This window comes from Felis catus, chromosome C2 (genome assembly GCF_018350175.1).
Source record: "Felis catus isolate Fca126 chromosome C2, F.catus_Fca126_mat1.0, whole genome shotgun sequence".
Lineage (NCBI taxonomy): Eukaryota > Metazoa > Chordata > Mammalia > Carnivora > Felidae > Felis > Felis catus.
Genome location: NC_058376.1, coordinates 68,669,585 through 68,695,808, shown reverse-complemented (window position 1 = coordinate 68,695,808; position 26,224 = coordinate 68,669,585). Strand labels below are relative to the sequence as shown.

The 26,224-nt window shown below is 37.2% G+C and overlaps 1 protein-coding gene and 1 pseudogene across 6 annotated transcripts in view; both read right to left on the bottom strand.

Moving 5' to 3' along the window:
• Window positions 1–26,224, bottom strand: part of SEC22A (SEC22 homolog A, vesicle trafficking protein) — a 79,318-nt gene that overhangs the window by 7,280 nt on the left and 45,814 nt on the right. For 4 of the 6 annotated variants that reach the window (XM_003991713.5, XM_003991714.5, XM_045037031.1 and 1 more), the window contains 2 exons: window positions 23,835–23,950; window positions 7,557–7,622 (listed from right to left, as the gene is read on the bottom strand). In XM_003991713.5, coding sequence (XP_003991762.2) covers window positions 7,557–7,622; window positions 23,835–23,950 — 182 coding nt within the window. Of the gene's footprint in view, window positions 1–7,556; window positions 7,623–22,628; window positions 22,772–23,834; window positions 23,951–26,224 lie in introns of those variants that run through there. The other 2 variants (XR_006585101.1, XM_045037030.1) reach the window with 2 other exon arrangements.
• Window positions 12,725–14,053, bottom strand: LOC109503474 (annotated as a pseudogene).

Sequence of the window (26,224 nt, the reverse complement as noted above, 5' to 3'; positions counted from 1 at the left end):
TTGCTCAATAAAAATCTGACTGAATAAACTGTTTTCTAGACAAGATCTAAAATTCACAATCTGTTAAATATAGAATCATATGTGATTACAAAGTCTTAACAAAGAAGCACAGGTCTTTGTGTGAAATTGTATCCAGGCTTCAGTATAGGAAGGGCTTTAAGGTGTTTGCAACAATGCACAAAGAATATGGAAATGTTCTGTTAAATCTGTTCTTACACAAATCAGGACTTTGCGTTACTTAAAAAGAAGATGGATATCCAAGCAAAATGAACTGGAAGCATTATTTTATTTCAGTGATTTGCATTGTGTAAAAAATGTTGGAAAAATAATTTTTCCTTTTGAAATAATTTTAGTCTTAGAGAAGAGTTGTAAAAACAGTAAGTCCTTGTATAGCCTTCATTCAGCCTATTCCCTTTAATGGTATCCTCTTGCATAACCACAGTACAGTGATCAAACCAGAAAATTAACACTGATAAAATACCGTAGACTAATCTATAGGCTTTATTGGAATTTTGCCAGTTGTCCCACTAGGGCCCTTTTTCTGGTCCAATTCAATCCAGTATTCCCTACTGCATTCAGCTGTCCTATCTCTTCAAATCTGTTATAGCTCTTCAAGTCTTTGTTTTTCATAACCTTGACAATCTAAAGAGTATCAATTATTTTGTAGAAAGTTATTTTGTAGAATGTCCCTTAATTTTATTTTGCCTGATACTGTCTCAAGACTGAACTGAGGATACGTAGTTTGGGCAAGAATACCACAGAGGTGATGTGCAATGTATCTTATAATTGGTGATGTTAATTTTGACCTCTTGGTAAGATGGGGTCTAACAGGTTTCTCCACTGTGAAGTTAGTATCTTCCCCTTTGTAATTAATAAGTATATTGTGGGAAGAGAAATATAGACATTCCCAGGTGAAAGACTAAGAGAATTTGGCACTTAAAGAGGCACCCGAAAAGAATGACTTAAGGAAGTTCTCGAAGCAGAAAGGAAACACTAAAAGAAAAAACCCTGGAACACTGGGAAAGCAAAAAGCACCGTCAGCAAAAATATAGATAAATGTAATAGGTTCTCCCTCTCCTCCTGAGATTTCTAAATTAGGTTTGATGGCCGAAGTAAAAATTAATAACACGGTCTGATGTGGTTCTAAATGTATGTAGAGGAAATATTCAAGACAAATTATAAATAGGGGACAAAGAGACATAAAAGGAGATACAATTTCTATGTTTCACTTGAACTAGTAAAATGACAACACCAAAAAACTGCTAAGTATGTGTAATGTAATACCTAGAGCAACCATTTACAAGCTATGCAAAGAGATAAACTCAAAACCACTACAGATAAATAAAAATGGAGTTCTACAAAAACATTCACATAACCCACAGGAAGGCAGGAAAAAGAAAACAGAAAAATGAAAAACAGAAAACAAAAAATAAGATGGCAAACTTAAGCCCTAATATATCAATAATTATATTAAATGTAATGGCTTAAATACAATTAAAAAAACAGAGATTTGCAGAGCAGATTTAGAAACAGTTTTTAATCTGTCTACCAGACACTCACTTCAAATAATGTAGGCAAGATGAAAGTAAAAAGATGGAGAAGGATATATTATATGCAAACATTAATCAAAAGAAAGCATGAATGGCTGTACTACTATCAGATAAATATAAAATTATTTCAAAAAAGGGCTAGAGCGGGATATATCATCATATATTATATATTTTTTTATATTATATAATGATATAATATATAATGATAAATGGATCAATCCACCAAGAAGGCAACAATACTAAATGTGTATGAACCAAACAACAGAGCTACAAAATAGGCAAAGCAAAAACTGATAGAACTGAAATGAGAAATACACCAATCCACAATTATAACTTAAAACTTCAATACTTCTCTCTCAACTGACAGAACTAGATAGAAAATCAACAAGGATACAGGAAAGCTGAATACCATCGACCATCATGATCTACCTGAGAACTATACAGCATTTACTTAGTTATAGTAGAAAACACATTCTGTTTAAGTGCCCATGGGACATATACCAAGACAGACCATATTCTGAGCTATAGAACAAATTTCAACAAATTTAAAAGAACAGAAGTCACACAGAGTGTTTTCCAACCACAGTGGAATCAAACTAGAAATAAATAGAAAAAAACTGAAAAATCTTCAAACTCTTGGAAGCAAAACAAAAGCAAGACAAAATTCTAAATAATCCATAGGTCAAAGAGGAAGCCACAAGGAAAAAAATATTTAAAATACATTGAATTAAATGAAAATAAAAATGCAGTGTACCAGCCAAATTATGGAAGAACCCAAATATCCATTGACTGATGAATGGATAAAGAAAATGTGGTGTATACATACAATGGAATATTACTCAGCCATAAAAAAGAATGAAATAAGTCAGAAAGAAACAAATGCCATTTGAGTTCACTCATATATGGAATTAAAAAAAAAAGAAACAGATGAACACAGGGAGGGAAAAGAGAAAAGCTAACCAGGAGAAAGACTCTTACTATACAGGACAAACTGCAGGTTCTGGAGGGGAAGTGGGTGGGAGGATGTGTTAAACAGGTGATGGGTATTAAAGAGGGTACTTGTGATGAGCACTGAGTGCTGTAAGTGATTAAATCACTAGATTCTACACCTGAAACTAATATTACACTCTGTTAACTGGAATTTAATAAAAACTTGAAAAAAATAAAAATAAAAATTAAAAAAAAACAAAAAAATGGAAAAAAAGGCAACATATCAAAATTTATGAAACACAGATAATAAAGTGCTCAAAGAGGGAAAGTTGTAACACTAAATGTATATATTGCAAAAGAGAAAATTCACAAATCAATTATTTAAGCTCCCATCTCAAGAACCTAGACAAAGAGCCAAGTAAACCAAAGCAAGCTTGAAGGAGGAAATAATAAAAGAGAAGAAATCAATAAAATCGAATATTGGAAAAAAACAACAAAGAGCAGGTTCTTTGAAAAGATCAATGAAATTAACAAGACTGCTAGAGAAAAAGATCCAAATTACCAACATGAGGAATGAAACAGAGAATATCACTACAGATCCTACAGACACCAAAAGGATAGTACGGAAATACTATGACCAACTCTACACACATAAATTTGAGAAGATGAAATAGACCACTTCCTCATAAAATACAAACTATCATAATTCATCTAAAAATAATTTGAATAACCCTGTAAGTACTAAGAAAATGGAACTTAATACAGATTATATAGCCAAGTAATCAAAACTATGTGGTACTGGCACAGAGACTGACACAAAGATCAATGAAACAGAATACTAAGCACAGAAGCAGGTTCACACAAATATGCCTGACTGATGATGTTTCACAAAGATGCAAAAGCAATTCAGTGGAGGAAAAAGATAGCTTTTTCAACAAATGGAGCAACTGGCCATTCATCCACAAGCAAAAAAATCCCCATAACTAAAAACACACAAAAAAACCTTGCAATCTAATCATCTAAGTCTCATATTTTATACAATCTTATACCAAATTTAATTAATAATGGATCATGAACTTAAATGTAAAATATAACACTATGAAACTTTCACAAGAAAAGAAAGGAGAAAATCTTCAGAGTCTAGGGGTAGGCAAAGAGTTCTTGAATCGATGGAATTATAATAGTGAGTGGTGACAGACGGTAGCTACACGGCATAGCATGTAAACTTGTTCAACCTCTATGGTGTACACCTGAAACTAATGTAACACTACCCGTCAACTTCTACTTCAGTGAAAAGAAAAAAAAAAAGTTCTTAGATCTGAAACCTCAAGCATTTTCCATAAAGGAAAAAACTGATAAAATGAACTTTAGCAAAATTAAAAACTTTTGCTCTGCAAAAGACCTGGCTAAGAGGATGAAAAGACAAGGTACAGACTGGGATAAGATACTTGCAAATAACATTTCTGACATGGGACTAATGTCTAGAATATACAAAGAACTCTCAAACTGGACAGTAAAAAACAAACAACCCAATTAGAAAAGAGGCAAAAGACATGAAAAGACATTTTACCCAAGAGGACACACAGATAACAAATAAGTGCAAGAAACCATGTTCAACATCATTAGCCACCAGGGTAAATGCAAGTTAAAATCAATACGAGGGATCACTACACACCGACCAGAAGAGCAGTGATAACAACAAATGCTGGAAAGGATGCAGAGAAATGGGAGCATTCACACACTGCTGGAGGGTATGCCACTCTGGAAAACAGTTTGTCTGTCTCAATAAAACTAAGCATGCAACTACTATAAGACCTAGCAACTGCACTCCGCTGCATTTATCTCAGAGAAATGAATCTTCATCTTCACACAGAAACCTATAAATGAATGCTCATAGCAGATTTATAATAGCCCCAAATTGGAAACAGTCCAGATGTCCTTCAATGGATGAATGATTAAAATAAACTGTGGTGCCACCACACCATACCATTCAGCAACAAAAAGGAACAAAACATTGACATATGCAACAACCTGGAAAAATCTCCAAAGAATTATGAGGAGCAAAAAAAATAACAATCACAAAAGGTTACAACCTATATGGTTCCCTTTATAGAACACTGCTTAAAATGAGAAAATTATAGAAATGGAGAACACATTAGTGGTTGCCAGAGATTAAGAGGCCGGAGGGAAGTGGATGTGGCTATAAAAGGGCAACCTAAGGGGTCTCTGTGGTGATAAGAATATTCTACATCTTCACTGTGCTGACACGCACATCCTGGTTGTGATAATGTATTATAGTTGTATATGCTGGTACTACTAGGGGAAGCCAGGTAAAGATTATATATCTCTCTTACAACAATTATAATGATCTCAAAATAAAAAGTTGAATAAGGAAACCAACTTTATACTCAACGTATTTGTCTGCAACTTACTGTATAAACAACTAACATACACACTATGCGCATACACATACAAAAAGAGAGTGAGACAGAAGTGCTGCAAAATGTTATAAAGTGGTGGCTCTAAGTGTACCAGTCTTTCAACTTTTCTGGAAGTCTGAAAGTTTTCAAGGTAAAGCACTGAGGGGGAAAAAAGAACAGTCTCTAGTTTCTAGGTCCTTTGATAGACTATTTCAAATGTTCCATAGCAAGATGACTCCTATCTTGTTGAGCTCTGTGCATCCAGAAGTCCCCAGAGCCTGGTAGCCATTCAGGTCTGATCTAACGGCGATTAAAAAAATCCTGACACCAGCAGATGGAGCATGTTATATGGTAACAGGTAATCACATGTTTCACTCTGGAAAAAACCAGCATTATTATCACTCTGCTCAGCATATGTGGAAAGCATGCAGCTTCCTGTCTGTCAGTGAGAAGAAAATTGGCTTTCTGCTTTTCTTTTTTAAAGCATGAATTTGTTTAATTTCTCTCCAGTAAAAGAACAGCTGAGCAACAGTGCTCCCCTTAGAACTCTTTTCAGCTATTTTGAGGAATGTGGCAGAGGTGCGCCTCTACGAGCAACACCACTGCTTGGGAGGCCCAAGACTGGAGTTCGAGTCACTAACCAGCTATAGGAACATCTGGGCCTCACTGAAAAATGGCAATGGTAACTTCAGTGTGGGACGTTCTGTGAGGACTTAATGGTACAAGGAATGTAAAGGGCTTATTGGCACACATAAGAGCTCAATACACTTTGTTATTATTAGTATTTAAAATTATTTCATTAAGGCAAAACAGCCAAAAGTACATTTTACAAGAATTACTCATGAAATTATTTTAAAGTTAACATTTACCTCACATTATTTTAGAATATGAAATAATGCATATAAAGATTATAAAATTGTAATTTTATAGCATAAAAAATTATACAAATATAGAATTTTGCTTATAGACAGCCTAAGACAGTGGAATGAATACAATATTTAAAATCAGAAGACCTAGACTTAAGTCCTGACTCCAGCACTCACTGGCCATGTGATTTCCAGGTAGGACTCAAACTGCCTCAAATTTCTCATCTTCAAAAATGAGATAATATCGTCTGTGTGATAGCAGAGATTAAAGTTTTAAAAAATCTCCCCAAGAATATTTCATAAAATTAAAGCACTTGTGACATTAACAAATGCAAGTTTTCACATTTCCTGCATGAAATGTCGTTCATTATAATTAAATCTGTCAAACTAGATCGAAAATTTCTAAATACAAGTAATTCAGAAAAATTTGAGGAGTTTAAAAAAGAGGACCACCTGAAACTAAAAAAATATATTTTAATTTTTTTTTTTCAACGTTTATTTATTTTTGGGACAGAGAGAGACAGAGCATGAACGGGGGAGGGGCAGAGAGAGAGGGAGACACAGAATCGGAAACAGGCTCCAGGCTCTGAGCTGTCAGCACAGAGCCCGACGCGGGGCTCGAACTCACGGACCGCGAAATCGTGACCTGGCTGAAGTCGGACGCTTAACCGACTGCGCCACCCAGGCGCCCCTAAAAAAATATTTTTAATAAACGTTTACTTTTTTGTTGAGCGAGAGAAAGGGGGACAGAGGATCTGAAACACGCTCTGTGCTGACATCAGCAAGCCCAATGCAGGGCTCGAACTCACGAACTGAGAGATCATGACCTGAGCCAAAGTCAGATGCTCAACTCACTGAGCCACTCAGGTGCCCCTGAAACTAAAATTTTTAATCCATCTTTACATAAAGTCAAATGCATATATTCAAAGTATTTCACTAGAGACTTCTACTGAGTTTTAGGTAGCCTTATATTTTCAGTCCCAAAGCGAAGCTTTCTAACATTTTTTCTATGTAAGCCAGAGAAATGTGTCACTTATAAAAGTTAGGTCAAAAGGTCTTGCTTGCTCTACCGTGTTTCAGCAAAGACACTCCCAAGTTTGGGTAACTGGCATGGCTACCCCTCCTTTCCCCACGAATCTGTGCTTCCTCTCTTAGAAATGCGAGTACCCATCTCCGTGTTACCTGCTGCAAAAACTCCGTGCTCCTTAAGTCTCATATCTATCCTGTCTTCAAGTCCTAGGAGTCTTCCTCCTCAGTGTCCTTCCCCATCCCCCATTCCTACCAGCATTACCAGAATTTACACTCTCATTGCCTTCTGCCTGAACTAATGGAATCAACTTCCAACTAATTTCCTTTCTTCCAATTTCTCTGCTCTGGCAATCCACCCTATTCCTCACTACTGAATTAAATATCCTAAAATCCTGCTTTTGTTGTTCCCTGTTCAAAGAATTTCCCAAAAGTACAAAATTCTCATGCTGAAATATAAGCAGAGCCCTGAAGCTGAGTAATAAATCACCCCCAAAAAATCTAGAAGTAGCCTTTATCACCACAGGCAGATGACATGGTACCACGGAAACCAGGCACAGGAGGGAGTTAACATTAAGTTCACTGGGATCTAACTACATTCAAAATGGAGATGTAGGTCACAAAGCTAACAGGTTCAAACTAAAAGAGAGGCAAAGAATTCAGACATTATTTTTATTTATTTAAAGTGCACAAGCAATTATTATAATTGATACTGAAACAAACAATAACAGGAAAGTGTTTCTTAAACATTGAAGAGACCCTACCTGGTAAAGGCAGGCTGCTGTTCCAAGAAAAAATGCAACAATGTAATTAAAATCTTCACCATCACTCTGCAAAAACAAAATTAAAAATTACTTTTTTTGGTGGAAGTCCATTTCCAAGAGTAATCTATCAGGATAGGCTACAACCATGTTTGTGCACAAATGGTCGAATTTTTCCCAAAGAGTTATATAAAAATTTTCAAGAGTCCTAAAAGTCCCAAGGAATGTGAGATACAGAAAGACTACCAGTGTTCCTCTATGTCTTGGTCCATCAATTTCATCTTACCCATGGGAAAGGTGAAATGAAATGGAATCATTCATGCCAAGGGATTTTTTTAACTGGAGCCGGAGCCCATTAAGGAGATGACCAGATAAAACCACGAACTTTGAGCTGAGCCAAACTACAAATATTCTTAGGCCTCTGCCCAAACACCTGCAATTTGCTATAGTGAGAGACTTTGCTTAGAGAGAGACCTAGCAATCAATTATATTCAGACAAGATTAGTTTTCTGCTGCCAACACCAGACAAAATAATTTGTAAACAACAACAAAAGAAACCCATTCCTTTTTGTCTTGTTTAAACCCTGGATTTTTGTTCCCTAAAGGAACACAATATGAGTTGCTACCCAAATCTGTGCTCCCCAAGTTGCACTTCTGAGATCCTAAACAAATGCTTTTATTTCAGCTCTGCCTCTTTTCTCAATCAACCCGAGAAAAGATAAAAGCCAATGGGAAAGTTTCCACATAAGGTAAAAAGCCTCTCTTCTCTCTACTGAAAAAAACATATAAAAATGTACAACACCCCAGTGGCCTATAAAGTCAGTCCTGCTCACTCGGATCACTACTTGACTCAAATAAATATTGACAAACTTAACTATCTAGTAAGCATATCACTGAATCATCCAATAAAATAATCTGACATGATTTTGAAAAAACGCCCAACGAAACTGAAAAGTTACTGTCCACTAGAGTGTGCTAAATCCCAATGAGGACAGTCAGACACGCTCCGCTAGAAAAATAGCCACCCAGAGGACGAACAGAGATACATCATGCATAGAATGATTCTTTTCAAAGAAAACTGACGGAAAACTAATAGGAAACCCAAGTTTTTCTATTCTCTTCTAATTTCTCTTAAGTATATTTAATTTCTTTCAGTGTTTTTATGAAGTAAAGCATAAAGCCCAGGCAGGAGCATTGAATTTTGCCCTTATTTTAAAAAAGGATCTTTATACAATGGAAATTTTCACAAGACATGGGAATTTCTCTCATGACCTTGTCTTCATGAAATAATATACAAAGCAAACTCCTTTTCCACTTGCTACTGGGCAACAGAACTGACAGGAAGGCAGAGGGACAGTGGCTTATCCTGGTGAGATGATCTTAAAATAGGAACATTAATCTGTCTGGGATGCTTAGGCCAGTTCTTCCAGGCCTTCAGAGGCATGGAAGGTCAACACTAAACATTTCTAAATTTAATAATTCTAAGACTTTAACTTCTTTTTTCTTAATGCTTTCCTTTTTAAATGATCTTTTTTTTCTGATTATAAAAGCATATGTTCACTGTACAGAATTTAGAAAATGGACTGTTACAAAGAAGAAATTCATACATCCTGTAATACCAGAACTCTGGGAGGATTACCACTAACCATTCCATGTACTTCCTTCCAATCTTTTCTGCACAAAAATATATGTACGTTAAAAAAAACTGAATCATGCTTTTATATATTGCTTTTTAGTACTACACATTATAACACAAACACTTTCTCAAAATACTAAATATTCCTCAACCACATGATTTGTAGCAATTATATAACCTTTCACTGTGGGGATATACCATTAATTTAATGATCCTACAGTTGGATATTATTTTTCCCTCAATTTACAGCATCACTTTATAGCTCTCTTAATTGCCTTTGGAACACTTAAGAGCATATTTTTGGAGTCAGTCAGACCTAGGTTCAAATCTTTACTTACTATCTGTATGGCCTTGGACTATTTAACAAACTTCAATTTTCTTTTTTAAATAAAAGCTGTAGACATTAAATAACATTTACAAAGACACAGAACTGTAACTGGCACACAGTAGGTCCTCAAAAAACATTCACCAACTTCTCTCTCCCTGAGGTTCCTGTCTGCATCATTTATCAGGTAATTAGGTTACCTTCTAGTATTTTTTTTAAAAAATATTTTGAGAGAGAGAGCAACAAGTGCATGAGGGAGGGGCAGAGAGAGAGGGAGACAAAATCCCAAGCAGGCTCCATGCTGTCAGTGCAGAGCCCAAAGCCAGGCTCGATCTCACAAACCCTAAGATTGTGACCTGAGCCAAAATCAAGACTTGGTTGATTAACTGACTGAGCCACCTAGGTGCCCCTTTCTAGTATTGTTTAACCCTGTAGTATACTGGTCTTACCTTCTCAAGTAGACACAAACCTTTCTTTTCTTTTTAATTGATATATTATTGACATATATAACATTATATTAGTTTCAGGTGCACAATGTAATAATTCTATAGTTGTATACACTGCAAAATGATCACAATAAATCTAGTTATCATCTATTTATTTATATGTTACCATACAAAGTTACAAAATTTTTTCTCTTGTGATGAGAACTTTTTAAGATTTACTCTTAGCTATTTTCAATATACAACCCAAAATTGCTGACTGTAATCACCATGTTAACATTATATCCCCATGATTTATTTTATAACTGGAAGGTTGTACTTCTTGACCCCCCCTTTACCCATTTTGCCCACCCTCCAATCCTGTCACCTTAACCTCTCTTCAAGGCAGAAAATCAGTCTTACTACTTGCATGAAACTGTACGTAGTAGGAATTCAACAAATGCATTCCAGGTAAAGCTAAGCTTTAAAAAATCTTTATTTTTACTTGCTAAAGAGAAGACTATCTATAAACCTATTCTTCCATTCAATAAATATTCATTAAACACTTATGAGCCAGGCACTGTATTACTACACCCAGGATAGAAGACAAAATTAAATCCATATGAACTCAAGGAGCCTATTTTCTAATCAAGAAGGCAGGTACATCAACCAACAATTCACACTCAAAGTAAGAACTGATGGGATAAATGCGTGTACAGGATACAAAGGGAGCCTACTGGAGATAGATCTAATTCTGCCTGGAGTAAAAAAGGGTCAGAAAAGGTTTGCTCAAGGAAGCAACGCTTAATCTGGGTCTTGATTAAGAATGAACTAGTGGAAAGGTAGACAAAATAGGGAAAGAATTCCAGGCAAAGAGAGTAGCACATACAGTCTCAAGGAAGGAAGAGCCTAGGATGACTTCATGTCTTCTCGTTAAGGCAACATTTGAATGATACCATTCAATAAGGTGGGACTATAGGAGGAAAAGTAGGTTTGAGAGCAGAAAACACTGAGTTTGCTTTTAATTTTTAAATAAATTTTTATTTTTATTTTTGAGAGAGAGAGAGATAGAGATAGACATGAGCATTAGCATGTGAGAGGCAGAGACAGGGAGACACAGAATCTGAGGCAGGCTCCAGGCTCTAGGCTGTCATCACAGAGCCTGACACGGGGCTCAAACCCAGGAACTGTGAGATCGTGATGTGAGCCGAAGACAAACGCTCGACCGACTGAGCCACCCAGGTGCCCCTTACACGGAATTTGTTTTGGACATGCTATTTTGGAGGTGTCAATGTGACAACCAAATAAATATATGTCATAGATATTTAAGTCAGCTTCAGTAAAGGGTTGGATCTAGAGATCTTAGGTTAGTCATCTATTTAGATAGTTGTTAAATGAAAGGCCTATGACAATCAAGCATAAATCTTAATTCTTGATTGGCTCCTAGCTGGAGAGAGAAAAAAACACTATAAAGGATATTTGGAATCAGTTGTAGAAATTTGAATATGAACTTAATAATAGATAATACTGCATTGACCTTAAAAATCTTTGATGTAATAAAGGTATTGTGAATCTATAGAATTCCTAGCCCATAAGGCGTACATACTGAATAATTTTGAAATAAACTATCACAATACCTACAATTTTACTTTCAAATGATTCAGGAAAGAAACAGAAAAAAGGGTAGGTAGGTATACAGGTGGGTGCTCATTGTACTGTTTTTTAAATATTTCTGTAAATTTGAATTCTTCTAAAATAAAATGTGCAGTAGGGGGGAAGGAGGATAGAAATTTTTTTTTTAATGCTATGTAACCACTAAAATGAATGTAACAGATCTCCAAATACTGACATTAAATGATCCCCTACATATCATTAGGTGGAAAAAGTGCAATTAAGTATGAAGAATATACTACTGGGGGCGCCTGGGTGGCTCAGTCAGTTAAGCATCTGACTCTTGATTTTGCCTCAGGTCATGATCTCACAGTTCTTGAGTTTGAGCCCTACTTTGGACTCTGTGCTGACAGCACAGAGTGTGCCTGGGACTCTCTTTCTCTCTGCCCCTCCCCTACTTACACTCTCTCAAAATAAATAAACTTAAAAAAAAAAAAAGAGTAGACTGCCATTTGTATTAAAATACTTTGAAAAGAATAATTATTTAAGTAAAATTACAAATACATATGTACTAGCAGATGCAAATAATCTCTTTAGAAGGATAACCCAGTGGTTAATTCTAGGGAAGACAAATGAGTAAAGAATTACTTATTGTGCCAATTACAGGCTCTGAAATTATAGAGTTTGAAACTATAGGCATGTGTACATTTTACTCTACGAGGGTATGTATGTACATGTGCATATGTGTATCTTCTTTCAAAAAGGTCATCATGAAAATATCCAAAGAGAAGGTGTAAAGTTAAGACGACTATAAAGCCAAGGGCAGAATTGGAGAACACCACTATTTAAAGGACAGGTGAAGGAAGAAGTTTACCAAATAACCTGAGGGACAGGAAGACAAAAAAATACAACAGGAGAAAATTGTTTCTTGGAAATAAAGGGATAAGAGAATGTCAAGAATAATGTAAAATACAACTATTAATAGTGACTTATTTGCTTCTAAATTTTTAAAAATATTTCTGAAAATAAAGTTAGTTTAAAAAAATTTTTTTTAATGTTTCTTTTTATTTTTGAGGAGAGACAGAGTACAAGTGGGGGAGGGGCAGAGAAAGAGGGAGACACAGAATCTGAAACAGGCTCCAGGCTCTGAGCTGTCAGCACAGAGCCCGATGTGGGGCTCGAACCCATGGATCACGAGATCATGACCTGAGCTGAAGTTGGACACTAAAATGACTGAGCCACCCAGGCGCCCCTAAACAGTTACTTTTAAAATGAAAACCTGAACAGCATGTGTGAGGAGACAGGCCCCATAAGACAAGGCCTCAAGAGTGGCTGCAATATCTTGCAATCAGAAGGATACTGGTGAGCTTAACGGTCAGTATTTGAAAGAACTGAGGGCAGAAAAGAGATCACAATAGATTAAGAGAATAGAGGTAACGAAGTGGGAACAACCAGTCTATTCTTTCAAAAAATTAGAAGGGAACATACATCAAGAGGTTTTTAAAGATCAGCAAGTTACAGCATATTTATGAGCTAAGAGAAAGAGCCAGCAGAGAAAAAGCAAATGGAATGCAGGTGAGGGAATAACAGCTAGCAGTTGGGGAAGGTGGGAGAGAGGTTCAAGAGGGGGCACAGAAGTGTGTGTGAGGGAAGAGACAATAGAGCGATGAAGGCAGGGTGGGACAGGGAAGGAAGGGGCAGAGGTAAAGTTCGAATAAAAGTTTTATTTTATTTTATTTTATTTTTTTACACAGTCTTGAGGTTTTTGTTCTTGTTTTTTTTTTTTTACATTTATCATGCTATGAATTCATAGGGAATGAGCTCCAACAGCTCAGGCTCCTTTCCACTGGTTCTCACAAAATGTGCATCTCTGGGTGGGGCAGGCTGGCGCTTCAGTTGAACCCAAGTACCTTTCTCCTTAACTTTCTTCTTTTTCTGATTATTTTCCTTCACACGCTTCAGGAAGCTGTCTCAGGTCTTTGAGTGCTTAACATGCTTAATACTTACAAGAATTCTCTTAGCAAGAATCTTGCCCTTAACTTGTTTGTTTACATCAATGCCAACAGCATGGTGGGTAACACTGTAGACTCTTCCAGTTTTGCCACGGTAACATTTGTGGGACATTCCTTTTTGAACAGTGCCCATTCCCTTGATATCCACAATATCACCTTTCTTGTAGATTCACATGTATGCTTCCAAAGGAACAACTCCATGTTTTCTAAAAGGCCTACAGAACATATAGCGAGTACCTCTCCTCTTTCCCCTTGTGTTGGTCATTTTGGCGAATTACTGAAAGATGGAGGTTCTGGCCAAAAGGTTGAATTAAAAATTTTAAAAACGTCACTTTCACCTTTAGGAGAAGGCTAGGATACCAATATATTGCTTTGAAAACTAACAAATAGAGGGTCACTTGGATGGCTCAATCAGTTAAGCGTCCAACTTTGTCTCAGGTCATGATTTCACAATTTGTGGGTTCAAGCCCCACTTGGGGCTCTGTGCTGACAGCTTGGAGCCTGGAGCCTGCTCTAGATTCTGTGTCTCCCTCTCTCTCTGCCCCTCCCCCACTTGCTCATGCGTGCTCTCTCTTTCTCTCTCTCTCAAAAATAAACATTTAAAACAATTTCAAAACTAACAAATGGAAAGAATATTTTTTTAAATGTGAGGATGAAAAACATAACAGATGAACATATGGGAAGATGGGGGAGAAGAGGAGAGGGAAACAAACTACAGGAGAATTTAAAGAAAAAAAATTTTAATGCTTATTTTTAAGAGAGAATGTATATGTGCACACAAGTGGGGGAGGGGCAGAGACAGAGGAAGACAAAGAATCCAAAGCAGGCTCCAGGCTCCGAGCTGTCAGCACAGAGCCCCACGCAGGGCTTGAACCCACAAACCGTGAGATCATGACCTGAGCCAAAGTCGGACACTTAACTGACTGAGCCACCCAGGAACCCTGAGACTCTTAACTATTGGGGGATGGGCTAAATGAGTGATGGGTATTAAAGAGGGCACTTGTTGTGATCAGCACTGGGTGTTGTATATAAGTGTGAATTACTGAATTCTACTTCTGAAACCAATATTGTACTGTATATTTTAACTAAAATTTAAATAAAAATTTAAAAAAATGAAAGGATGAAGAGAGGAACAGAGGCAATATATAATAATCATACAATGTTTTCAGATGATACTATTAAAATGTTTGCAATAATTGGGAAATATTCACTTTTTAATCTTAAGTGGAAAAAAGGGCACAAACATACAATGGATATGACATACATACAGGTACATATGTATGTATATGCATATATATAAAAATACAGAGAAAATTTGGAGATGATTTTTATTTTCTTTATACATTTTTCCCTCAACTCTTTATTTTTTTTTTTTCAACGTTTATTTATTTTTGGGACAGAGAGAGACAGAGCATGAACGGGAGAGGGGCAGAGAGAGAGGGAGACACAGAATCGGAAACAGGCTCCAGGCTCTGAGCCATCAGCCTAGAGCCCGACGCGGGGCTCGAACTCACGGACCACGAAATCGTGACCTGGCTGAAGTCGGACGCTTAACCGACTGCGCCACCCAGGCGCCCCCCTGCCCTCAACTCTTTAATAATGAATATAGAATCAGGAAATATACTTTTATTTCTTTGAAAACAAGCAAGCACTGCATCTTAGCATAGATAGTATGCTACTAAATAAATCAAAACCTTTTTTTTTAATTAGGTATTTAATTAGGCATTTAATTAGGTATTATTTTAATTAGGTATTAACAAATCTATGGGAAATAAAGAACTTAAGGAATAAAAGAAAATTGATTACTTCTGCTTCGTAGTAGCCATTACTAACAATTTCAGAACCAGAGAGTCTTAGAACGTTAGTACTGAAGTGGTCCTTGAGCCTATGTAATTTAATACCTGCATCTTACAAAATAGGAAAATGAGATCCAAGAAGGTAAATAACTCATCCAAGGTCACTAAGTTAGTTACTGGCACATGGGACCCCGGTATCCTGAATTCCAGGCCAGCATTTTTACTGCTGTATCAGAATACTCAATTTTTCTCTAATGCACCACACGAAAATTACTTCTAGACTGACACCAGCCTAATTAATATCACTGTCTCAAGGTGGCTCCTTAAAGGAACACAGACAACATAAACCTGATGTGATAAAAGATTATACATTCGCGAGGTGCCAATTCACAATAAACCCATTAACATCTCTAAACTCAGAACAAAGTTAGGAAATGAGTGAAAATAATCTAATTTACACATTACTATGAACACCAAATCAAATTTTCCAACTTAATATAAAACTCTACTCATCCTACACCTCCCCAGTTTGAACTTACATTCTAAAGAAATGCTTCAGTGCTATATATTTTAATAAATCCCTTGTTATTACCCTAAGAAGCAGTTATTCATTAAGAAGAAACAAACTTGTGCCAAATCTTCAAACGATGTTAAAAATACACAGGAATGTTGATTCATGTAGGTTCTCAAATTTAAATGTGCCTTAGGCAACAACTTACATACTAGAAGATAAATGTGGCAATCATTTTTAGCATTCAAAAAGAGTAGTTAAAATTCGTGGTCTTAAAAAGGTAAACTTTAATATCAATGTACTCACACTCAGGAAATACATATTTTCAGCTAAATCTATAAATATCCCTAGATAAATCCTTGGCTCTTAGATTAAGTATTAAAGAAATGTTGAGACCACTTAATCTGTGTACTGCCTTTCTGCCTCCTCTGTGACCACCATGATCTGAGTAACTCTACTACAGGTAACTTCAAAACAGGGAAGTTTAAGTCCCAAGTCCTAGAATTTACATTCAAGGCTACACAGCAACCATCTCAAAAAGATCTACTTTTACTGACCAAAAATTATCTACATTGACTCCAGAGACTATTTCTAACACAAAATACAAAGACGAACCACAGAGAAGGTTGACAGAAGGCTTAAGTCCAATGGCTTTTGTGAGAATAAAAAGGACCTTTTATCCAAGTCACAAAAATAGACCCCAAGGAGGGAAAATTAAAAGCAAAAGACCTTACGTTCCCAATTTTGTATATATTTTCTTTCCAGTTGATCTGGGCTATAAAGGATGTACTTGTGGAAATTAATCTAGTTTGTACCCCTAATCCTACCCTGCTTAAAACTGAAGTTATCAGTGCCCTCTGCATTCTGACATTTCATTCTCTCCTTCTGTTTGCCTGTTGTCCATTCCACCTTTCAGGATACAGAATCCTCAGAAGGCAGATACATCCAACGTTCCATTGTGCTCCTTCATTATTCTTATAACAAGACATGGGAAAATAATGCCAAGCACCACTTACCAGAACATGTTCCTCTATATTAAGATCCCCAATAATTGGAACACAAGCAATCTCTACTTTTGGTCCAATGAATTTCCAAAAGCAGTGTCTGATTTATGTGAGATCAGAATTTGCTAGAAAATCCTTTTAAACTACTTATGAGTGACAAACTACCATGAACTACCTCACAACTCTGCATTCTGTTTCCTTGTTCTTTTCTCTGAGCATCCCTGTTTTAGAAACCTCAATTATTGATAAGTGTATGTGGAGTACATCAGGTGTCTATGGCAGAACAAAGATTTAAAACATTCCTAAAAGAACAAAATAACCAGGTGTCCACACTTTCTAGGCAGCTAAAAATCCCATATGGACCAATTTAAAGTTCCTTATATCAGGTAAGAAGGAAACATTGTTTGGAATAAATTTAGTCTAGGACAACAATAGAAAAGGAAAGAATTCCGTATCAATCATTAGAAAGACACATCTCAAAGATACAAGCATCTACTGAGTCCCCAAATTATAAAATGATCTGGTAAAAAAGCTCTCTTTGTCCCTACTTGTAATTTATCCCATGCTTCCTCACACTCCAGCATCACAGTCTTAAGGAACTGTTTAAGACAAACAACTTGAAGCTTCTAGGCAAACTGTGGATTCGTAGAGGCAGTAAGAAACTATAAAAACCCAGGGAAAATGCTCAGGCTCCTTTTAACCCCCATAAAAATAGTTGCCTTTACTCTACTGAAATGTTACTTGAAAATCCTCCTATTAAGTTGGGTTAACAGAAGTTGTCTTTTTTGGGGGGCACCTAGGTAGCTCAGTCGGTTAAGCATCTGACTCAGTTTTGGCTCAGGTCACGATTTCACAGTTCGTGAGATCAAGCCCTGTATCTGGCTCTGTGCTGACAGTGTGGAGCCAGCTAGGGATTCTCTCTCCCTCTCCTCTTCCCCACGCACATGTGTGCACCATCTCTCTCTCTCTAAAAATAAGTAACATTAAAAAAAAAGTTGTTGCCTTTTTTTCAAGTGTAAATAACAGGTGCTAATAAATATTCATTTTGATTACTTAAAATCTGAACAAGTATGGTTCAAAAAGTAAAAATAATATAACCAAAGGTATATATTATGAAGAGTCTCATTCCTACCCTGCTTCCCATCTATCCAGTTCCTACTGAATTTTTAAGTTTATCATTCCAGAGTTTCTTTATGCAAAGAAATGCAGATTAAAAGATATTGTTATTTTTCCAGGCCATCTTTGGTGGGAGTACTTGGGGCTGAGCTGAGAGGGACTGGTGGGCACAGGATCAGAGGGTCTCTAGGTCTCTCAAAATGGCCACTATTCTGAGGGCACAAAGTTGTACATTTGACCTTAAAACATGAATCACATTCCTGGACACATTCCACTCTGGCTGGGACCCTGACATCCCCTCCTTGCCTGTGTGAAGGACAAGGCTCAGCTCCTTCATGAGAAGAGAAAGCCGATCCACCATTCCCTAAGAGTTGGCTGGGTGCAACAAGCTATACTTTTAACTAAGTGGAGCTGCACATAATGAAAATTAAAGCCCAGAGAATGCTCCTCCCTTTCTGGTTTTGTTTTAATGTTGGTGTGTATGCGTGTGTGTTTAAATTAATAGATTTTTATCTTTAGAATAGGTTTACAGAAAATTAAGCAGAAAGTGTACTACAAACAGTTCCCATATACCCGGCTCTTTCCCCTGTTCACCATTTTCTCATTGACATCTTACATTAATGTGGTATATTTGTTATAACTGATGAGCCAACAGCGACACATTATCATTAACCAAAGCCCACAGTTTACATTAGGGTTCACTCTTTGTGTTCTACATTCTTTGGGTTTTGACAAATGTATAATGAAATAAATCACCTTTACATTAACATACAGAATAGTTTCACTGCCCTAAAAATCCCATGTCCCAACTGTTCATCCCTTCCTACCTCCCTCTAAACCCCTGGCAACCACTAATCCTTTCACTTACTGTCTCTATAGTTTTGCCTTTCCCAGAATGTCATATAGTTGGAATCATGTAACTATGTAGTTTCCTCAGACTGGCCTCTTTCATTAAGCATCAGGCATTTAAGGTTTAGCCATGTTTGTTTTTTTTTTTTATTTTTTTAAATGTCTTTATTTTGAGAGAGACAGAGACAGAGAATGAACAGGAGAGAGGCAGATTGAAATGGAGACACAGAATCTGAAGCAGGCTCCAGGCTCCGAGCTGTCAGCACAGAGCCCAATGTGGGGCTCACGAACTGTGAGCCGAAGTTGGATGCTTAACCAACTGAGCCACCCAGGCACCCCAGGTTTAGCCAGGTCTTTTTGTGGCTTAAGAACTTATTTCTTTTTCTCATTGAATAACACTCCATTGTACAGATTGTTTATTCTTTCACCTTTTGGAGGACATCTTAATTGCTTCTGGTTTTTTGAAATTAGGATATAAACATTCATGTGCAGGTTTTTGGTAGATATAAGTTTTCTATTCATTTGGGTAAATATACATAGGAGTATGACTGCTGGATCATATAGTAAGGCTATGCTTAGCTTTGTGAGAAACAGCCAAACTGTCTTCCAAAATGACTGCCATTTTGCACTACCACCAGCAACGAATGAAGACTTCATATTGTTATATATCCTCACTAACATTCGGTACTGCCAGTGTTTTGTTTTGTTTTGCCATTCTAATAGTTTAGTAGTTTCTTATTGTTGTTTTAATTTGCAATTCCTTAGTGACATACGATGTTGGACATCTTTTCATATGCTTTTTTTCCACCTGGATATCTACTTTGGTGGGGTGCCTGTTCAGTTCTTTTGCCCAATTTTTAATTGCATTGTTTACTTTAAGTTTTAAGAGTTCTTTGTATGTTTTGGATACAAGCCATTTGTCAGATGTGTCCTGCAAACATTTTCTCCTAGTCTGTGGCTTATCTTCTCATTCTCTTAATGTCCTTCACGGGACAAAACTTTTTAAACTTTCATGGGTCATGCTTTTGATGTTGTATATAAAAAGTCATTACCAAACCCAAGGTCATCCAGGTTTTCTCCTGACATCTTTTAAAAGTTTTGTACCTTACATTTAGGTCTGTGATCCGTTTTGAGTTAAGTTGTTTAATTCAAGGTGTAAAATCTGTCTCCAGATTTTTTTTTTTTTTTTTTTGCATGTGGATGTCTGTTTCAGCACCATTTGTTGAAATATTATTCTTTCTCCACTGAATTGCTTTTGTTCCTTTGTCAAAGATCAGTTGACTATACTTATATGGGTATGTTTCTGAGCTATTTTGTTCTATTGATCCATTTGTCTATTGTTTTGCCAACACCACACTGTCTTAATTATTATAGTTAACAGTAAATCTTGAAGTTGGGTAGTGTCAGTCTTTTGATTTCCTTTTCCTCAGTATTGTGTTGGCTTTTACCTGTCCTTACTAGGATCACTTTGTCAGTATCTACAAAATAACTAGCTGGGATTTTGATTGGGATTGTGCTGAATCTATAGATCAAGTTAGGAAGAACTGACATCTTAACAACGAATCTTCCCACTCATGAACATGGAATGTCACTATAAATGGAATGTCACTCCATTTATTCAGATAATTCAGAAGATTTATTCAGATCTTCTTTGATCTCTTTTATCACAGTTTTATAGTTTTTCTCACACAGATCTTATATATGTTTTGTCAGATTTATTCTTAAGCGCCTCATTTTGGGGGGTGCCAATATAAATGGTACTGTTTTTTAAATTTCAAATTTCAACTGTTCCTTGCTGGTATGTAGGAAAGTAATTGACTTTTATATATTAACTTTGGAACCAATAACTGTGCTATATCATTTAGGAATTTGTCAGTTCTTCGGGATTGTCTACATAGATAATCAGAACATCTGTGAATAAAGACAGTTGTATTCCTTCTTTCCCAATCTGTATGCCTTCTGTTTTCTTGTCTTACTGCATTAACTAGGTTTCCCAGTATGATGTTGAATAGGAATGGTTAGAGAGGACATCCTTGTCTTGTTCCTGATCTTAGGGACAAAGCATCTAGTTTCTCATCAAGTATGGTGTTAGCTGTAGAGTTTCTGTAGATGTTCTTTATCAAGTTGAGGAAGTTCCCCTTCATACCTAGTTTGTGGTGAGTTCATGAATAGGTATTGGATTTTGTCACATGCTTTTTCTGTATCCAAGACACAATCCTATGATTTTTCTTCTTTAGCCTGTTGATGTGACAGATTATATTAACTCGAATGTTGCACCAGCCTTGCATACCTGGAATAAATCCACTCAGCTGTGGTATGATTATTTTTATATATCATCGGATTCAATTTGTTAATATCTTGTTGAGGAGTTTTCTGTGTTCATGAGTTACGTTGGTCTGTAATGTCTTTTTAAAGTGTAAACAGGCTGAGTAATCTCAGAGCTATCAGCCAGTTACACGTAATAATCCATTTAATCAGATTATTGTTCTTCTGACCCCTAAACAACTGCAATGAGGCAAAGACATTACTGGTCGGAGGGAAAACATGGAATACTTAGGCATCAAGGCAGGCATGAGTCAGCTGTAGCAGCTCAAAAGCATCAAAAGCTGTAGTTTATACTACTTTCCTTAGCTTTGAAGTTAGTAATCAGAAGAGGGAGGAAAGAATCAGGAAATTGAGGGATAAGATACCGAAGTGCCTGAAAGAAGCTATTTTTTAAAATGTTTACTTATTTTGAGAGAGTGAGAGAGGCAGAGAGAGGGAGAGACAGAATCCCAAGCAGGCTCCACGTTCATTCAGCACAGAGTCTGACACAGGGCTCGATCCCATGACTGTGACATCATGACCCGGGCCTAAATCAAGAGTCGAATGCGTGACTGAGCCACCCAGGCACCCCAGAAATTACTTTCTTTAATAGGTTTTGTGAGATACAACAACCTTGCCTGACTTTTAAAAGTAAGGAGGGTCTAAGGTCCAGGTTTCACACTTGTACACTGTCTTCTGAGTCAGGGATGGTATGGCTCTATAGCACAAACACTTCTCTACCCAGATCTGCCCCCTCCCCTTACTAATTCGCTACTTTCAAACAACCTGAGAATTTTTTTTAACCACAGAAAACCATCTTCACAATTTTTGCCAACTGTAAATACTAATTATACCACTATTTACTTAATAAAATGCATAAAGTTGACATTTTATTAAAATTAATTTATTTTAAAAAGAAAATCTTAGGGGTGCCTAGGTGGCTCAGTCAGTTGAGCATCCGACTTCAGCTCAGGTCATGATCTTACAATTTGAGGGTTTGAACCCCACGTTGGGCTTTGCACTAATGGGGCAGACTGCTTCTGATCCTCTGTCTCCCTATCTCTGCCCCTCCTCCCCCCAAAATAAACAAACATAAAAAAATTTTATATCTCTATCATTAACAGATACTGTCTCTTACCAAATACAGTTATTATACATTAATATACATTAAATACATAACTCTTAAAATTAAAAACATTCATCCCTCTACCACCTAAAGTCATCTTCTATGAAACCAGTGATAAATGTGCCCCATACTTTGAGAAATACTCATCAAATCCAACCTTCTCCTTCATTTATAAGTAATGAAACTGAAGACCAGAAACCAAAGTGAACTATTCAAGGTCATAGAGCTAATCAGGAGCTGAACTGGAACCAACACTCTCTTTGCTCCACAAATAAAAACTAACTCTTCACACACCCACACTACTGTTCTTTCCACTACAACAAGTTTAAAAAAAAAAGGTGGGGAGGGGAGAGAATATCTTACTTATTAACTTTTTCAGTCAGTGGTCTCCAAATTGCCTTTGTTTCTTTTTGGCAGGCTGTCTAACTGGCTCAAAATTGAACTCCTGCTGGAATAAAGCTGACCTGGCTAGGGAACAGGGGCAGGAACACCAAGGGACATTGTGCCTGAAAGGGAAGAGGGGCTTTACGTGAGGGCTCAGGATATTTGAAAGAAGAATTAAAAAGTCATGAGACACTCCTCCTCCCCACCCAAGGGACAGCTCAGCTGCCTGAAACTTGTGATGTGCTCTGCTACTGGCTTCAAAGAGTTGACGACATTCAGAGGGTACTCAGAATGGTACTCTCTGAGTGTTCCCCAAACAAAACAAGCCATTTTGAAAAAGAATATAAGGCATGTTAAGTGGTTTTTTTTACAAATGGTATTCTGAGCTTAATGCTGACCAAAAACAGAGAATTTATTTATATGTGCAAGTGTCAAGAAAAAATCTTCAGAGAAAGTGAGCAGAAACAAAGGTAAGGAAAGCTGTCCAGTCTGAAATGTGCTAAACTTTAAGAAAGAAAGTTTCAAAAACTTTATAAAAGAGAAAAAGTTAGTATATTCTGATAGCCAGAGTCTCTGAGAAAACACCACTGGAAAACAGAATCGTTGGCAATATTTGAAAAAAAAAAATAGTGGTTTCTGGTAGCCTCCAATTAAAAAGGAAAAAAAAAAAAAGGAGATAACAAGGTAGAAATACATAAAAGTGGGACAAAAACCTGCCCATAAATGCCCTCTTTTTTTTTTTCCATTCCTCTCTTTCCACTCAGATCCTTCTAGGTCCAGCTCACCCCTCCTCCACAGTCTTCTCCTATCCTGACTCGCAGTGACTGCTCCTCTTCCAAACTCTATGTACTTGGTAATTATTGATGGATGGCTTTGCCCCCTCCCAATTCAACTCTAGGCTCTGAGACTGCAGTGTTCATGTCACACATACCTTGGTGTCCACAGAGTATCCACCTACAGTGCCTCCTGCAGAGTAAATTATAAATAAATACATGCTAATTGAGTCAAAGAGGCCAACTAGAAATCATTGTTCTTAGAGGAAGGGGAGACCAGGGCTGGCATAAAGAATACAGAATTTGAGCATGCAACGTAAATTGTACTAATACCCAAATCAATTCAAATCAACTGAGTAACAAGTAGAAGCAACAGGCACAGTCACCTGAAATTACAAAATCAGCACAGTACCTGCAAAAGACTTTCTATGGCATGAAAACCTCGAATTAAATTCAGAGCTCCACATAAAAGACTGAGGATAAATGCCACAATTGCTGACAAAGTTGCTGGTTCTAGTCGCTGGTGAGCTGGAAAATAAAAGAAATGGTTAGAAATGAACACCACTATCTCATGTCAGCACCTAAACTTCTGTAAAATGAAATTCTTTGCTAAATATTTAAACTTAAGGGTCAAATACAGATTAATCTTCATAAAGTTATTTATTAATATGTTAGTAATTATTTTTTTAATGCAAAATATCTTGGCAACATGACAGCTTTGTTGCCCCGAACTCAAGTTCATTAAGTTCTTTTTCTCTAAATGTTAACAAAGACATCTAACTCGCACTTGGTATGGTGCTAAGGAGGGCTCACATCTGGCAGTAAATCATGCAAAAAAAAACCCTTACTGCCTAAATAGGTCTCCCACTTGGAAGTAATTGCAAATATTTGCAAAGGTGAATTTCCTTGAGAAATCATTGCATAATTCCTATTTTACTGAAAATGCTTAGATAACATTTTTAAGGACAAACATAGCTTGCTTTTTTAAAGCCAAGCTCTCCATTATTTGGGTTCCAGGTCTAAAAATACCATGGGATATATGTGAAAGCTCCTATATAATCACCAATCTGAACTTCACAATAGAATAGAAGTTCATGATCTCTGAGGAGCACCTGAAGACCATGACAAATGTTAAAGCACTAGCTAAAAAAGAAAGTGACCAGTTTATCTCAACAAATGCATTCCCTTATCTGTCAGGGCTTCAGCAGGGTAAGACATTTAGTTATACCATAATTTCCCTTTATCCTCATCTTGGGCTTAACAAAATTAACAACAGAGTCTAAATGAAAATACAAAACTAAATACACAATCATCTAGACCTCAAAAAGGAGAGAGAGACAGAGAAAGGACAGCAGAACTACAGTTAGATCATTTTATTTAAATCAATGAAGTGTAAAAGCGCTAACAATGAAGTTAATGAGGTGGAACATTAATATCAGGAAAGGCTTAAATCTTTGCAACTTATATTCAGCCCTTATAGCAGAAAAGTTTCCCTAAACAGGTCATTGAAACATAAAACCCCAAATATCACAAAAAGTATTTATTCCTCAAGTTCAGCAGAAAATGCTAATATGGGATAACATTTTCTTAAGTTTCTTCTGTGCCCAAGCTGATTGCTTGGTCTCTTAATCAGTTTCCTTGAGATTTTAATATGAAAACAAAAAATTCAATGTCTTTGTAAAGTATTAAGACTAAGTTGTATATCAGTAGAGAAAAAAAAGTCACAATTTAAAAATCTATGCAACTTGGGGTGCCTGGGTGACTCAGTCAGTTAAACGTCCGATTTCAGCTCAGGTCATGATCTAGTGGTCTATGGGTTTGAACTCCACATCGGGCTCTGTGCTGACAGCTCAGAGCCTGGAGCCTGCTTTGGATTTTATGTCTCCATCTCTCTCTGCCCCTCTGTCTGCCCCTTCCTTGCTCACTCACTCTCTCTCTCAAAAATAAACATTAAAAAAAATTTTTTTTTTAAATCTATGCAACCGGTCTACCAATTAGTCATGTTTTGTACTCTCTGTTCATCCCTCCCCACCCCTTCTCAGTAGTAAGGAAAAACTGGCCTCTAATAAGAAATCCTTAATATGAGCCTTAAAAATAAAACCTGACAACTGAACAGATTACATAAATCACACTTCTAAAATATACAAGCTTAGAAATCCAGGGAAGATGGCGGTGCAGGAGGACGCTGGGCTCACCTCATCCTGCCGGTCACTTAGATTCCACCCACACCTGCCTAAATAACCCAGAAAATGGCCAGAAGACTAGCAGAACAGACTCTCCAGAACCAAGCATAGACGAGAGGCCCACGGAAGAGGGTAGGAAGGGCAGAGAGGCAGTGCGTGCTACACGGACTAGCAGGAGGGAGCTGGTGCAGTGGAGGGGCAGCCAGCCCGCCTAGCAAGGCAAAGCCCCTGAGTCTGGCTTGCAAAAGCGGAGGGGTCAGCCTGCGTGAGTCCTGACAGCCAGTGGGACTTAACATCTGGAATGTTATAAGTCAATAGCTCTGCTCAGAGAGCGTGAGGGCGAGAGGACAGGGGGAGGGACAGGTGTTGAGCCCTGGAAGACAGAGCTCAGCTCGGTGGGGAACAAAGGCGCTGGCCAGCGCCATCTCCCTTTCCCATCCCCCAGCCGAGCCGAAACCCCAAAGGGAACCAGTTCACTGAACTTGCCTGCACTGCGCAAACACCCAACACTGTGCTTCTGTGGATCCATCCCTCCGACGGGTTGGCCTCCCTCCCAGTGCTGCAGGACTACTCCCTCAGGGGACCACCGATAGCAAAGCAAGCTATGCCTGCCCCTTCC